Genomic DNA, 15,766 nt, shown 5'->3' with positions numbered 1-15,766 from the left:
ATCCCTACGGAGGGCAGCCTGATTCTGTTCAAATTGTTCCATGATTCTCTCGTTGCTCCGGGTACGGTAAGGATGTAAGAAAGTCAGCTTCGTCGTCGGAAAAGAAATCTGTTCTGTAAGGGACCCCAATTAGTTTCTTGTACAATAACCTGAAAAAATGCGATGTGATAATGTGAATGTATGAGTGCATGTGTGCTTATGACGTGATGTGCCATTTTCAGAGTATCCAAGATTTTAATATTGGTCCAGAATAGCTAACAATGTGACAAAAGATAAGTGTCAAGAGAAACTAGTTCTTTTTATTCATAACAAGAAATTTAAACTTGGGCAAGCCATACATTGACAAGATAGTTCAACAAAGGAAATAAAAGACCCCATCCAACAAGTCTGGTGGTGGTCGAACCATACAGACTCAAACATCAATCCATTTGAATATAAAACAGAGGTCCTCCTTGTCTGAAGTGCTCGTCGCTCCACTTCTTAGTTTCATCAAACAGTTTCTTGGTTGCTTCCTGATCTCTTCCTTTGACGAAGCTTTGGATTACCACGTCCTTTCGGTATAACTGCCCATCTAGCTTCTTGCAGCACTCCCTGAGTTCGTCACATCCTTTGCATTCTGGGAGATAATCCTTCTCAGATACGTCCTCCATACCCATCATTCGATCTCTAAGCTTGGCATTTTCTTCTGTTAGTCGGGCGGTGCGGAGGTGACTTCCTTTCAATTGAGTTTCAACCGCTATCCTTTGGGTGGTCTCTTCTTCCAGTTTCTTTTTCAGATTCCTCACTTCAGCTCTAGCCTCCTTTTCTAATTTGAGTTTATAAGCCTTCAAGTCTTCTCTGTACTCTCGCTTGAGTTTCTCTTCTGCCTCTTTTACGGCCCTTTTTATGATCTCCTGGTGATCTTCAACAACAACAGTAGTATCCCTTTCACCTTTTTCCGTTCTAGCCCTCTTTTGAACTCTCAAAGATCCTTCTTTCAGCACCTTGGCTTCATGTGTCAACTCAACCCCTATTTGGTCCACAAGATGATGTTTTGGTCGCGCATCTGACTTCTTTTCGTGCAATTGGGTGCTTTCCATATTTACCGGGATGCAATTCTCAGCAGGCATAATGGCAATTGGAACCTTAGGTGGTTGCTTGTACAATGGATTAACCTTCGGGAAAGGCAACAGACGATCTTTAACTCTATCCTCAACCCAATCCGTGTAGGCTTGCTTGGCAACGGCATTCTTTTCACCTATAGAAGTCTGATCGTCTGTATGGATGCTATTCCAGGCACTCACCACCTTTTCTAGACCCTTTGGATCGGTTCCCTTCTCAAAGCAAACGGATTCGAATATCTCTTTGTCCAAAGGCTTGTTTTCAAGTGCAAAACCCAACTGACGCAGCGCTAGCTTAGGATTGTAATTGATAACACCTTTCGTTCCTATGAGGGGAACATTGTCAAAAGTACCACAACTAGTTATAACTTCCTCAACGTCCATTCCGGTAGGACACCAGACAATGTCGTTTCCAGTAAGCCCCATGATCCTTTGAGGCCATTTTTGTGAGTCTTTTGTTGTAACAAACGGCCCGCTTTTAGGTAAGTGTGAAGTGAACCACTCATATAGCAACGGTAAACAACTCCCAACTGATCCTTTCTTCCCATACCTGGAGTGGATGGTATAATAAGTATCTGCTAAAAGAGTGGGTACAGGATTCTGATCCATGAAGAGACAAACAGCAGTTAGATCGACGAAATTCGGAATATTCGGGAACAACACCAAACCATAGATCATAACAGCTAGGAGAGCGTTGAATTCTCTCCATTTCTTTTCAACAGCAAGGGTGTCGGCCTTCTTCATCAGAAATTTCACGTGGAATCCGTGGGTTCCACCATTAGGCTTCCAGTTATCTGTAACATCTTTCATGCTCAAATAAAGAGCACCAGCAATTCGGTCCATTTTCGGTTTCTCAGGTACACAGACAAAAGGGATCCTATGTTGAACCTTAATCTTGAGGATGTCAGCATATTCTTCAAGGGTTGGTGCCAGTTGGTAATCAAGAAAGGTGAAACATCGTAACTCAGGATCGTAGAACTGAAGAAGTGTGTATAGAGCCCATCCATCAACCCGAGAAGTTAACATGTGCAAGATATGGCCATATGTCTTCCTGAACTCATCCAAGTTATGCCCAGTAACTAAAGTGCTCAACTGAATCAGGTGTGTCATATCCTCACGAAAGAAACTGCAGGTGAATGTACGCTTGGTAGCCTCTTTTGTAGCGGTCACGTTGTTAGCCATCCTGGATGAAAGGTAATGACCTCAGATACCCTGAAAAATGGCATGCATATGAGAAATAATACTATTTTTCTTTTCTTCTTTTTTTTTCTTCTTTTTTATTACATCTTTTCTTTTCCTTTTTTTTTTTGAAAAATAAATATGCCATGATGAAAATGATGCAATGGAGGTTCTCCCAATATGAGAGAGTTGTTGTGTCGTCTCTGAGCAGAATCACAAGTCATAAGGTCAAAGGTTCGGCATAGGTGCCACACAGCCACAAGAACAATAGTCACCAATTAGAACAGAATAGTCACCAACGGTACCTGTCATGTATATCCCTCCCCACTCACAGGTGAATCTAGGTCAGGGTAAGGTCATGAAACGCAGTATACGGTCCGCCCGAAGGTAAGTATCATCACAGCGCGGATGCGGGTGACGATAATACCTCCGTTTGAAACCACTACTCTGCTCGTAGTCACATGATCCATCCCGAGACGTACACCTCGAGACAAACCATGCTCCCACTCTATCCTAGGGTACCTAAAGTGCACTCATAGCCTGTGTATTGGGCCTTTTACCTCATAGAATCATCCCCACCCAACCTGCAAAACAGAACAGAAGACCCCAAGGAACACAGAATATAATCCATATGCATGATGTGCAAATAGAAATAAACATGATATGCAAGCAGAAAAGTAAACATGCAAACATATATACAAGGTATAGACATAAAAGCAAATAAACACCCAGTAAATAAACAAACAAACGCAGGCTAGGATCGACTCACTAAGGATGGACCAGCAACAGGTCTAGCAACATCCCCAGCAGAGTCGCCAGCTGTCGCACGCTCGCGAAAAATGAACAGAGTCGCCACCAATATATTTATCCCATAAGGGAAAGGAATATCAGAAAACCTAACAAAGGAAGGAACAGGGTCTTGCGACCAGAGAATCAAGGTACGGGAGTCGGTTACGCAAGGGGAAGGTACTAGCACCCCTCGCGCCCATCGTACTCGATGGTATCCACCTATGTTTGTTTCTATCTAAAGGGTGTATAACTATGTCTATGTCTAAATGCGAAATGAATGCAAAATGTAGGGAAAAGAAAGAATTGCTCGCACGGGCCCTACCCCGCTGCCTACGTATCTGTTTTGCAGAATCAGAGCTACCGTAGCTCGGCTAACTAATTTCTGTTTGTTTTTGTGTTTTTTAGTTGGGCGGCGTTAACGCTCACGCTCTTGCACAAGGGATCGCCTAGGATGCAATGGAGCGGAGATAACTTGCCCTTAAGAAAAGAGAAAAGAGATTGGTTTGTGTCTTTTAGGGTAGATGAGTGATGAACAGTTCCCAATACCGGGCCACTCACCACTTTCTCTACTTTGCTTTAGTCTGAACCATTGTTAGGTGTTTAAAACGTTTTTGTTTGTGTGTTTTTTAGGGGAGTTTGTTTGCGATTCGAATCATATAAAATGTATAATGATCGAGAAGCAGATTAGGGAATGAATCCCACTCACTTCCATCCCATTATGTAATGTTTGAGAAACAGATTAGAGAATGAACCTCACTCATTTCTCTCCCATTAATTAATGTTTGAGAAACAGATTAGGGAATGAATCCCACTCATTTCTCTCCCATTAGGCAGTGACCGAGAAACAGATTAGGGAATAAATCCCACTCGTTTCTATGCCACCAAGTGATCGAGAAACAGATTAGGGAATGAATCCCACTCATTTCTCTATCACTTTCTTAATGTGATTCGCATCTTCCTTTTATTAATGTTTTAAATGTTGAAAAGAAAAAGAATGCAATAGGGGACTATATCTAAATTCTAATCTAAGTTGTCTATACAAGGGATTCAAAATAATAAAAGCTACACAATTTATTAACAACAAAAAACTATACATGGAATGGGTAAAAGAAAATCAATATGCGACAAATAAAATCAAGAGCTATATCAAACAAACTATTATTCGCAAACACACATATACCAATTGAATCTATGAAAGAAAATCGAGACTAAAATTATTTCTAAGCCTATTAACAACATTTACAAGAGAGTATCAATACAAAGAAAATTCAAATATATTGTGAAGAAAAAGATTTATTAAAAGGGGTAAAACAAATGAGAAAAATTAACAAAAATCAAGACAACTATTTACTCGTCCTAAAAATCTAAGAGCAACCCTTTTTTATGTATTTTGTTTGATTTAGAAATTGGAATTATGAGCAAAACAAAAAATTAGAAAAGGAAAATCTAAACTGCAAGGGGGTTTACTAGTGATTTTCTAATGGACTAGAATTATGTTATGAGGCAAACTGGGCCCAAATAGGGGGATGCAAACAGTAAGGGCGCTCAGGCCCGGTCCATTGGCTCGTGAGTGTATTAGCAAAACGGGGGTATAATCCACAAAGTAACAAAGCCCATTCAAATCCGTGGCCCAGTCACACTAACTACTCACTTCCATCTTATTATTCCACTTTATTTTTAGTCAGCAAAGCAATTATTCCAATTTTATTATTATACAGTATGCATTTATTACTTGTTAGTCCATGGTTGAAATAGGATATCATAACGTGACATGAGCATCACATGGTATCAATTGGTGCAATGGAATTTAAGTTGCTAGAGGACAAAATACCATCCGAGCCAACTAGAACTCGACACATAGCATTCTAATCATTGACATGGAACTAAAGCATGAAATAAAATGGGAACGGGGACGAATAAGGATACGCCACGTCACTCAGCCATGCAAATAGCCAGACAAAACTCAGACGTCGGAGAACTCCTCCGATCGTCTTCTCCGGGGAGCCTCGCGGCGGAGGCGCATCGTTTTTTTTCAGAAATAACAGAAACCACCATCGCTCAGCTCGGTTTTCTTTACTGAACACAGATCTAGCATTGATTTTACTTGATTCCCTCTCTAACTTGTAAACCGAAAGCACTCTTAAGATCCTAATTTCTAAGAACATCACGAAAATCAAATCTGCACCTATCAGCATGTTCATAAGCATTCACAGGTTCTATAAATATGATTCCAGTCTTCACACAATCAGTATCCGTATAGGTCAACGCAAGTTTTCAAGAACCATGGATAATCGATACTTACACAGCACACAACGTCTCACATAGCTATATCATGCCTTATCTAATTTGCTATCATGATGAGGCGGTTGAAAGAACTTACTTGTTCACGCTTTGACTCAAAAGACGATGAAGAATTCCACAAGCCTCGAAACTTTTCAATGAAGGTGGTAGCTCGATCCTTGAAGATCAATGATATGATTCTTGCTTCCGGCAGTATTATGATGATAATGAATGTGGTGCTGCGGAGAGGGAGAGCGACGATGATGAAGAAGCGGAGGAGATACTGTGGTGCTGATCGGAGATGGAATTGGTAGTGATGGTGGTTTGGTGATGAAGTTGAAGGTGAAAGAGTTTGTTGAGGGAGATGAAGATGGAGGTCGTTGAAGTTTATTATGGTGGCCGGAAGTTGTTATTCAAGTTTGTTAGGGTGGTTGGAGGTGGTTGGAAGAGTTGGTTGTGGTGGTGGTTAGGGAGGTTAGAGGTGAAAGAGGGAAGAGAGAAGAGTGGAGAGAGAGAGAGAAAAGAGAGAGTGAAGAATTCTGAAAACTGTGAAAAAAAATGAGGCGTGTCCTGTTGTTTGTGAAGGGTTTAGCCTTTTATATGAAGTTGTGTGTGCATGGAGAGTTAAGGTGAGGGTGAGTGTAGTGTAGTATTTGCATGGAGATTCACTTACTCATGCATGCTGCTACAGCAGGAAGGCATAAATGCCTTTAGCTAACATGCCCGAGTAGCATACTTCGCGCCTCTTTAAAATGCTGACCACTTGCCCAACTGATAACCTCTTGATTTCATTACAAAGATGGCATGTAATAGAACAAGGTTGGTGTTGGAAAAGTCTTGAGAGAATGTTTGGAAGTGGGAGAGAGATGACTTGAAACTCGCTGCACTACCATTGCTATGCCTTGCCTGCGTGTGACCTGGATTTGGCTTGCATTCTCGGCCAAAACATGACTTGGTGAGGGCACCACTTTGAATGCCTCTCTCTTGACCCATGCGTGTCTGAACTCAGTGATCTTGGATCCATTAGGTAGATATCACGTCAAAGAGTCGTTAGAGACCAAGTTTGTCCAAAATGGATGCTTGTGGAAGAAGAAATGTGGACACAAATTCGGCCCACCACGTGTTTGTGCAAATGTCAGGTCATGACTTGGAACTTTGGCTAGCCAGACGCGTGGCTTTGACTTTGCGAAAGGGTGACTTTGGAGCTTTGTAACTGATTCAATATTTGTCTAAATGACTTGATTCTTGCTTCATTGTGTAGAGGGCATGGCGGAGAATAGAATGATACCAAGTTTGCACTTATTGCACTTTTGTAGAGCCTTAGAAATGGCTGGAGATTTGGCATGCCATGTGTTTGTTAAAATGTCAGGTCATGACCTGACTTGTGACCTGAATTGCGACTTGGTTCAAATGAGTTTTCAGAAACTTCTCACATCCATAACTCTTGATACAAGCTCAAAATAAAAAAATGTCCAACTACAAAGTTGTTCTCCTCCATGAGAGGAACAACTTTGATGTTGGAAATTTTCCCAAAAAATGTCATTTGACACGTGGAAACCAGTGCTGAAGTGGACTGCTCATCATGATTCAAAGTATCAAAAAATTTCTAAGTGTTGAAAATTTTCCATTTTTGTCCTTTTTTCCAATTTTGGAAACTTTTTGTCAAACTCCCGATTTTATCCATTCTTCGACTTTTCTTGACCGATTTTCCACCAAAAGTCAATATTTGAACAATTCTTCTGATTTTGACGCAAGAAGTCAACTGTTCCGATTTTCCCGCTTATTGATGGAATTCCCGATTTAATCTCTTCTAATCAAATCCAGTCAAACAAGCACATCCATATAGTCAACCCGAAGGCTTCTCCCTCATAAAAATTCAATCCTGATTAAATGTTGACCAAAAAGTCAACTGGTTGACTTTGGTCAAAGAAAACCCTGATTTAGGAGATCAGACGATCTACAAGCTTGTACTTTTCAGCCAATACTCTGAATTGAGGTTGGGAGAAACCCTAATCCGGGAGGACCTCAAGGAATCACAGAGCCACATGATTATACCTCAGCTTTCTTATTTTCTGATCAAAGCCTTTTTGCAAATAGGGCTCTTCCTTGCTAACCTTTGATTAATACCAATGATATGAATGCATGGATATGGGCCATGACCTAAATGATGTATGCTATGAAATATGAGCCAAATAATTAAGGGTAGGACAAATTTGGGGTATGACACTTATCAAGGACTAAAATCAGGGATCACCTTTGGGAAACCATAAAAAGCCCTAGGGAATCATTCAAAGACATCAATCATCTTCAAATAACTCATATGACAAGATCCACTGGACATCACACCTCATTTCAAAGTCTACAGTCATTATTTTCATCTGGTCGACAATTAGGGTTTTGACCTAATTCACCAGGATAGTTGACTTTTAATCAGGGCATGAATCCAAAACTCAAGACATGATTCAAGAATCTCTACTACCTCAATATAATCCATTTACATCATTCATTTGAGGAAAAGATCTTGATTCTACACAAAAGTCCAAAATCTCACCTTATATGAAAAAAGTCAATTGTATAGGATCACCATTGACTTTTGAGATCTTTGGTCAAAAAATGACTTTCAAGGATCAATATCATCAATATATGGATGGTAAAGTCATTTGACCAAAGAAATTCAAAGAAATTCATCAAGGAGCAAAAAGTCGGGAATTAGGGTTTTTTAAGGCATGGTGAGAACTCAAAATTTCACCTACACAACTCAAAAAACTTCCAACATGAAAGTTGTAGATCTTGCAAAATAAAACAACATCTTACAAAGGAACTTTTTTCAAAAGATCAATCATTTAAGAGTTTTGGAAGTTTTGGAGTTTTAGGTCATAAACACTTAGAAATTTTTCTAAGTGTTTTAACCTAGTTTTCTTCCAACTTTGGCCTCATTTTTCACAAATTTGCCAAAGGATTTTGAAGAAACTCCAAACTAATGATTTGAAGTAGATGTTTAGGGCTTTCCAAATTGTGTTCAACCTTCTCCAAATTCATTTTGAGCTAGGAGTTATGCTTGTTCAAAGTTGGCCTCATGAAGTGAAATTATAGGTCATGCATCATTTTTGAACTTTGAAATTTTGTGCACATGACCTCAAATATGGATGCTACACGACCCATAACACATCTGAAAACATACCATGCATTCATTTTTACCATGCCATGATAATTGAAGAAGATTCCTAAAACAAGAACATGTGATTATGTAATGATTACATTTGTGAATTTATGGCAAATTGATGAATCACCCAAGGAATCTTCTCACCAACCAATTAGAGCTCACTTTGCATCTGAAATGTTCCCCAAGATCAGATAGAATCAATGGATAGGGAGCTGGCTCGAAAATGCAATGATCACACTTGGATATTCTTTGAAATTTCTTCATGGCTAAGAAACCAAACTCACTTCACTAAGCAAGCTCACTACACACAATTACTCTGAACCAATTGCCTATAAATAGAGGGCTCTTTCTCATTCAGAAAACACACCAAAGCAACCATATTCCTTGCTTTCTCTTTCTCTTCTCATGCTTATTGTTTTTCAAAGTTCTTTGGCAAGAAGAATCGTTTTCTTCAAACCAGAGCTCATCTTTGGAAAGTAAGCATTCTAACATCTCAAGGGAGGTCATTTGAGGTGATCCAAGCACCTGGATCACTTCTGTAAGTGGAGGAACACCATTGTTGCTCTCACTTTGGAGCATTTGCAGTTGGAGGTCCATAGAGTAATTCAGGAGGTTTCAAGCCAAGCCAATCATCCAGACACACTCCTCAGGTCATAGTGAAGCTAACCAGATGGCTGCAGCTCATCTGTAACTCCAAATTCAACAACCTCCATGTCTACTTGAAGCTCAAATCGAGGGAGGTCCATAGAGCAATTCAGGAGGATTCAAGCTCCAATACGCATTCAGTTAGCATCATTGAGTCTCAAGGAAGCTATTGAGATCATTCATTTAAGCCCAGGTGTTCTCCATCATCCTCACGACCTCCATTTTCAGAGGTAAGTTTTTGAACCTCACCTCTTTAATTTAAGCACTCTTTGAGTTAAAGCTCGATTCTATCTTGTTCAGCATCATCAGAGGATTGAAAACCCTCTATCATCATTCATTTATTCATCTTGTTTGTCATTTAATTTCAAATTTAGGGTTCATGTGTTCTTAGAGTTCTCTGAGAAATTAGGTAGTTATAGCTAATATAAATAAATGTTAGTTATATATCTGAGTTCGTGAGGAAATTTAGAGCAAAATTGATGTTTACATCATGTCATTTAGTTGAGAAACCAGAGAGTTAGAAATTTTAGAATTTGAGAGCTTGAGGAAGAAGACGACCATGGCTGTGGCGCGCAAAATTCAAATTCAAGGGAAGGGTTTATTTTATTTTGAATAGTATGCGTTTTACAAACGAATTCATCGTTTGCCCTAGTGGCCTCACATACGCCCTTAGTCTCCTCATGCCTCAAGTCTGGGGTTCGAATCCCCCTCGCCCCAGACTTTTTGATCCTTTTTATTTTTCAATGATTTACCACTTGTTTTGAAACATAACCAAATGGGTGTGTGTCATTGTCACTAAGCGCGCGTTGGCTCAGTGGTGTTGTTTTGGGCTGGTAATACAAAGGGCGTGGGTTCAAACCTGGTTGGTGACAAAACCCTATTTTTTATCACTTTTTCCCATTTAATTTCTTCACAACTTTAACCAATTATTTAACCTATCAAATTAATTTATTTTCACTTCATTTTTCACACACTTGTCATTTAATATATCTATTTTGTGAATAATAAAAAAAATCATAAAAATATTATTTATTTCATATATTTTTATTAGGTTTAAAATAGTATGTTTTAAGTGTTTTTTTCTTAAATACTTTAAATATATTTTCACTTTGTTTTAACCTAATCATTTTGTAAATAAGGTTTATGATAAAACCCTATTTGTTTAGGTTTTAATTAGGCATAGATCTTCATTTACCTTAATTAAATTGACTTTTGTCAATTTTCAAAACTGTTTTCAATCTCCGAATAAGTCAAATGATTAGGGTTTTCAAACAACAAAACCTTGTATCATTCTAAAAAAATTTTAATTGTTTTTATAACCAGTACTGTAAAGTACTGGGCCTCTAATAGAGTGTAAGTCCCAAAAACCTTCTCTTCTTAGCTTGTTTTCAAAACTGTATTTTCAAAATCTTCTTTCTGTTTTCAAAACATTCTTCTGGTATTTGAAGGGCATTATTCCCGGTGAAACTCTTCAGATACCTATGTGACCTTTGTCCATCTTCACTTCTTCTGTTTTCAAAAACCATTAACTGTTTATCATATATATTCAACTGTTATCAACAAAACAACAAAAATTACTGGTGAGGCTTTGTACATACTTCTTCAAAGGCCTCCACTCCATCCAGGTTAGGCTTTACAAGCTTTCAATTTACAGTCTTTATTTAAATTACTGTCAAATATAAATTGTGCATATATATATATATATATTAGTTTAGAACTACGTTTGAGTGTAAACCTTAGGACAGTTAAACTATATATATATTATAGGAATATGACCTAGGATTGAGAATGTCTTCCCGGTGAAGGCTCTTTCCTAATTAGAGATCTGTAGTTCAAACCCCGAAGATGAATTATTCCCGGTGAAACATCTTGGCAAAAACCTTAGAATCCAAAAATATAGGACACATCCACCCAAAGAGGAATTATTCCCGGTGAAACCTCTTACCCATTTGCTTAAAGCCAAAATAAGTTCAAAACTACATAGCTTTCTCTTGTGCTATAACAAGGACCCTCGATTAGCCTCCTCTTGGGCTTTGTACAAGGACCCACAGGCTTCTTAAAAGCATTTCCAGCTTCCTCTTGAGCTTGTATACAAGGACCCATCAGGTTTCTTATAAAAATAGGAACAGGTCTTTAGTCACCTTTTAGCCTACCCTGGTGAGTTTTCTTCCAATTTAAACCAGACTTTAAACAAGCTAAGTTTGTCTCAATTTTGCATTGAGTACACCTTTTGGAATGAGAGACATGGACAGTCTCTGTCACCCTTATCTTCATCAATCTTCCTTAGCAGAGTCTAGGATCTATGTTTATTTTCTCCTAAGCATGAGTCAGCCTTCATCTTGGGCTTTAAACAAGAAGTCTCCACTAGATAATCTTTCTGCCAACCATTTCAATAAAATTCCCTGGAAAGGGTTAGCCTCCAAATCAATCCATCATTTCAATAAAATTCCCTGGAAAGGGTTAGCTTCCACACATTCCTTCATGTTAATAAAAAACCCCTGGAAAGGGTTAGCCTCCAAAGTCAATTAATAAGTAAATAAAGATTCATTTCTCCTAGGAGATAATTTCCCCAAAAGAGTCAAAACCCCTGGAAAGGGTCAGCCTCCAAAAACATGATAAAACCAGTCTTTTACCAAATAATTTCTCCAGCTGAGTCAAAATCCCTGGAAAGGGTTAGTTTCCAATGAAAAACAGTCTTTCAATAAATAAAATCTCCTCAATAAAGTCAAAACCAACAAAAAACAGTTAGCCTCAACCTTGGGCTTCATACAAGGCACCAAACAATAAAACTCCCTTGTCAAAGAGTCTGCCACAACCTTGGGCTTTGTACAAGGCAGAAAATAATGTTTTCCCTAGCTAAAGTCAGCCACAACCTTGGGCTTTGTACAAGGCACACAAAATAGAGTCATTCATAAATTCAGTTATCCTCAGCAATTAGCCACAACCTTGGGCTTTGTACAAGGCACACAAATAGAGTCTCCCTAATTAGAGTCAGCCTCAATTCTGGGCTTTGTACAGAACACTAAATAAAAATCCATCAAATAAACACTCTCCAATTAGAGTCAGCCTCAATTCTGGGCTTTGTACAGAACACCAAAAACTCCTTAGTTTAAATTCTCCCTAGTAGAGTTATAATTTCAATAAGTCAATAAAATCAATCAAAAAGCCTCAAGCTTGGGCCTCATACAAGCCAGCTAAAGTCAAATCTTTTATACAGTAGATAGACATAGCTTATCTCTATAGAGAGATATTTTTTTACTACTCTACCACATTCAAACAAACAAACATTTCAATTTCAATTTTAATCAAGTCTCCCATTTAGGATTTTGAAAGGCATGAGCTGGCAGTAAAACCCAGACATGTGGTAACTTTCCCTAATTTGGATGAGCATCTTTCTTTCATTTAAGAGGCATTTGACTGGTATACTTGCACATACACAAGTAAGGTCCCCTTCTTGAATGAAATGAATTTAATTATTCTGTCACTCTTTTAAATGTTTGTGGTAGAATAGTACTAATACCTCTCTGTAAAGATGATTTCATGTCTCTTTACTATAAACAGAGATTTAATTCAAAGCTTCAACCTTGAGCTTTAAGCAAGGCACCAAAAATAATTAATTTCCCTAGTTAGTTCCCCGAACTACATTAAGCTCTGACTTCCACTAGGGATATGTAGGCATGAGGTTCACAAGGAATCTCAGCGAGCTAATAAAATACCAAAAATAGTCAGTCAGTCTGTCTGTCTTTCTTTTATTCAATTCAATTCTCTCTCCTAACACAAAGGAGAAACTTTCCCAATCATTAGCAGCACAAACACATTTAGACACAGAGAAGGTTCCTGTAGAGTACTACAGATATGTAGGGTGTTTAAACACTTCCCTATGTATAACCGACCCCCCGGACTCCAGAATTTCTAGTCTAGGTGAAATCCCCACACTTAGCAAACTCCTAGGGTTTAGTTGAGATCTTTTTTTCCCTTTCCTACTCGTAGGACCAATAAGAAAGTTCGTGTGATATCGTAGGAAGAACTGAAACAAAATTCATCCCACCACGGGCGCATTCTCCTTCCAAATTTCGCGTGAAGGGTTTAGCGTGCCGTCCTCCCAAGTGAAACGGGGAGGTAAAGAAAACGACACCACACGTCAAAACATTTGTAAGTTGCTTCTGGGTGCTACAAGCACAACTTCTAGCACTTCATTCTGAGCTTGATTCCTCAGATAGTGAAACTTCGTATCAATATGTCCGCTTCTCCCATGCAGCATCGGGTTCTTAGCAAGACTTGTAGCTGATTTGTTGTCAATCATCAACTTCACAGGCTTTTTCACCTTGATCTTCAAATCCTGCAAAAAATTCAACATCCACACATCTTGACATGCACACAAAGCACATGTAATGTATCCAGCTTCACAAGATGACAATGCAACCACTGGTTGCTTCTTGGAGCAATAAGAAATGAAACTTTCCAAATATTTGAACAAATATCCAAAAGTACTTCTTCTATCAACTCTATCACCATACCAATCAGAATCTGAGTAGCACATTAGTTCTGAATCAAATTCAGCTTCATAAGGGAAAACAACTCCAAACTTTAGATTCCCCTTAATATACCTCAAGATCCTAACAGCAGCTTGGTAATATGACCACTTTGGTTTTCGTAAACCTACTCACCATACTAGATATGTAACAGATGGCATGTATGGTAGTACAGAGATATCTCAGCGAGCCTACCAACTATTTGAAAGTAGTAGCATCTACATCATCACCCTCAGAATCAGAATTCGGCTTGTGATTCGTCTCAGCATGTGTGACTGCAAACTTGCAATTTGTCAGCTCGAATTTCTTCAAAAGTTCAAGTTCATACTTCAGCTAATGCAAAATGATACCCTTCTCACAATACTAAATCTCCATCCCTAGAAAATATACTATATTTCCCAGATCGGTCATCTCAAATTCATTCATCAACACCTTCTTGAACTTGACTATCTCATCTGAACAACTCCCTGTCAACAATATGTCATCAACATAAAGAAACAGTCTAAATCATATTGCCTCCACAAGTATGTTGAATATAAACACCATATTCCATCTCACATTTTTGAAACTCCTGCATCTTGAAAAACGAATCAATTTTCAAATTCCAAGCTCTGGTCACTTGCTTCAATCCATACAAAGTTTATGCAACTTGTACACCATCACTTCTTGATTCTTTTTCATAAATTCGTGAGGTTGTGACACATATACTTCTTCTTGTAAAGGACCGTTCAAAAATGCAGATTTAACATCCAAATGTATTATAGACCAATTTTTATTAGTAGCTATAGCAATCACTAACATGATTGTTTCATGTATAGCTTCAGAGTCTATCTTAGTATCGCGTAACATGTCTAACTCTGCAAACCTTTTGTGTATTTGTCTCATTCTCTATGGTCTCTGAACTTGTTTTGACTCTTCTTCAGAACGTGGAACAGTGTCAGCTTCTCGACCTCCTTCAAAAATACCATCTTTAGAATTACCACCTTTAGAAGTTTGACTCCCAGAGTCTGGACAACCTTCAGATTCTGGATCACCTTCAGAGTCTAGATCACTTCTAGAGTCTCCTTTTGAATTGTCTTTATACTCGGATTCTCCTTCAGACTCAGACTCGATTTCAGCTTCAGAATTAGAATCATCTTCTAATTCTAACTAATCTTCAAAAACAACTTCTAAATTTCCTTCAGAAGAACCTCTAACACCAGAGGCAAAATTAGACGTATTCCAATCCCAGGTTTCTAACTTTTTAACTATGACATCTCCGTGGAATTCCACCTTCTTAAGATTGAACAATAAAGTTATATTTTGGTACCCTACCCGTAACATTACTTTACTTCTATCATCCTGCTTCTTTCTCTTAGCATCTGGAACATGTTTATAACATACAAAACCAAATACCGTAAGATAAATCACACTTTGCTTATCTCCAACCCACTTCTCAAAAGGAACATGTAGCGGTGAAAAATTGAGACTTATGCCACTGGATTGACACAACTCGTATTTTAGTGAAAGTCGCCACCACGCTTTATTGTTTCCAAAGGAAATGAGAAAAAAGGCGAAATAATAAAACCCAAAAAAATTTTTAAAATCAAAACTAATAAAATAAACAGAGATCATAGGTTCGGGGGTTGGTTATGCAAGGGTAAGAGATTAGTTCCACTCACATCTCGGTACTCCGTATGAACTTCTTTGAAAATATATATTCATTATTGTTTATGTGTTTTGTTTAAATAGAATGGGATGGTGAGAAAAGAAATTTTAAAAGTGTGTTCGGCAAGACATCGCATCTTGTGCCCACATACCCTTTTAACAATAGGGAAGTCAGAGCATTTGTAGTTTCCCTTAAAAGGAAAATAAAGAGCCAAGTGGAAAAAATATTTTTGGGTGCTAAGTTTTACAAATACGAAGCATATGATGCATGCGTTGAACTCGAGTACTCGACACTTCTACACCACATCTTCACGTCGAAGTGTTTATTCGTATAAACTTTTTCGAGATCCTGAACATATTTTAAAGAGAGTAATCTTAATATTGTGGATCTGTTTATGAAATTCCTCCAAATCAATAATTGAAAAACAATC

At 38.3% G+C, this 15,766-nt stretch overlaps 1 protein-coding gene across 1 annotated transcript; it reads right to left on the bottom strand.

Annotated features, from left to right (window-relative positions):
- Positions 1-489: 489 nt before the first annotated feature.
- LOC131657137 (uncharacterized) lies at positions 490-2,282 on the bottom strand. The gene is made up of 4 exons (XM_058926622.1): positions 1,989-2,282; positions 1,440-1,883; positions 642-1,313; positions 490-591 (listed from the first exon to the last, which is right to left on the bottom strand). Exons 1-4 carry the CDS (start codon positions 2,280-2,282, stop codon positions 490-492), a joined length of 1,512 nt encoding a protein of 503 aa, XP_058782605.1.
- Positions 2,283-15,766: the final 13,484 nt, after the last annotated feature.

Source organism: Vicia villosa, linkage group LG1 (genome assembly GCF_029867415.1).
Source record: "Vicia villosa cultivar HV-30 ecotype Madison, WI linkage group LG1, Vvil1.0, whole genome shotgun sequence".
NCBI classification, from domain to species: domain Eukaryota; kingdom Viridiplantae; phylum Streptophyta; class Magnoliopsida; order Fabales; family Fabaceae; genus Vicia; species Vicia villosa.
The sequence above is the reverse complement of the archived record's forward strand: the minus strand, read 5'-3'. Positions and strand labels throughout refer to the sequence as shown.

Coding starts and splice junctions, on each gene's coding strand:
- LOC131657137 (XM_058926622.1), bottom strand. CDS start 2,282: ATGGCTAACAACGTGACCGCTACAAAAGAGGCTACCAAGCGTACATTC. Junction 1,314..1,439: donor GTTGTGGTACTTTTGACAAT/GTTCCCCTCATA, acceptor TGCTTTGAGAAG/GGAACCGATCCAAAGGGTCT. Junction 592..641: donor GAATGATGGGTATGGAGGAC/GTATCTGAGAAG, acceptor TGACGAACTCAG/GGAGTGCTGCAAGAAGCTAG.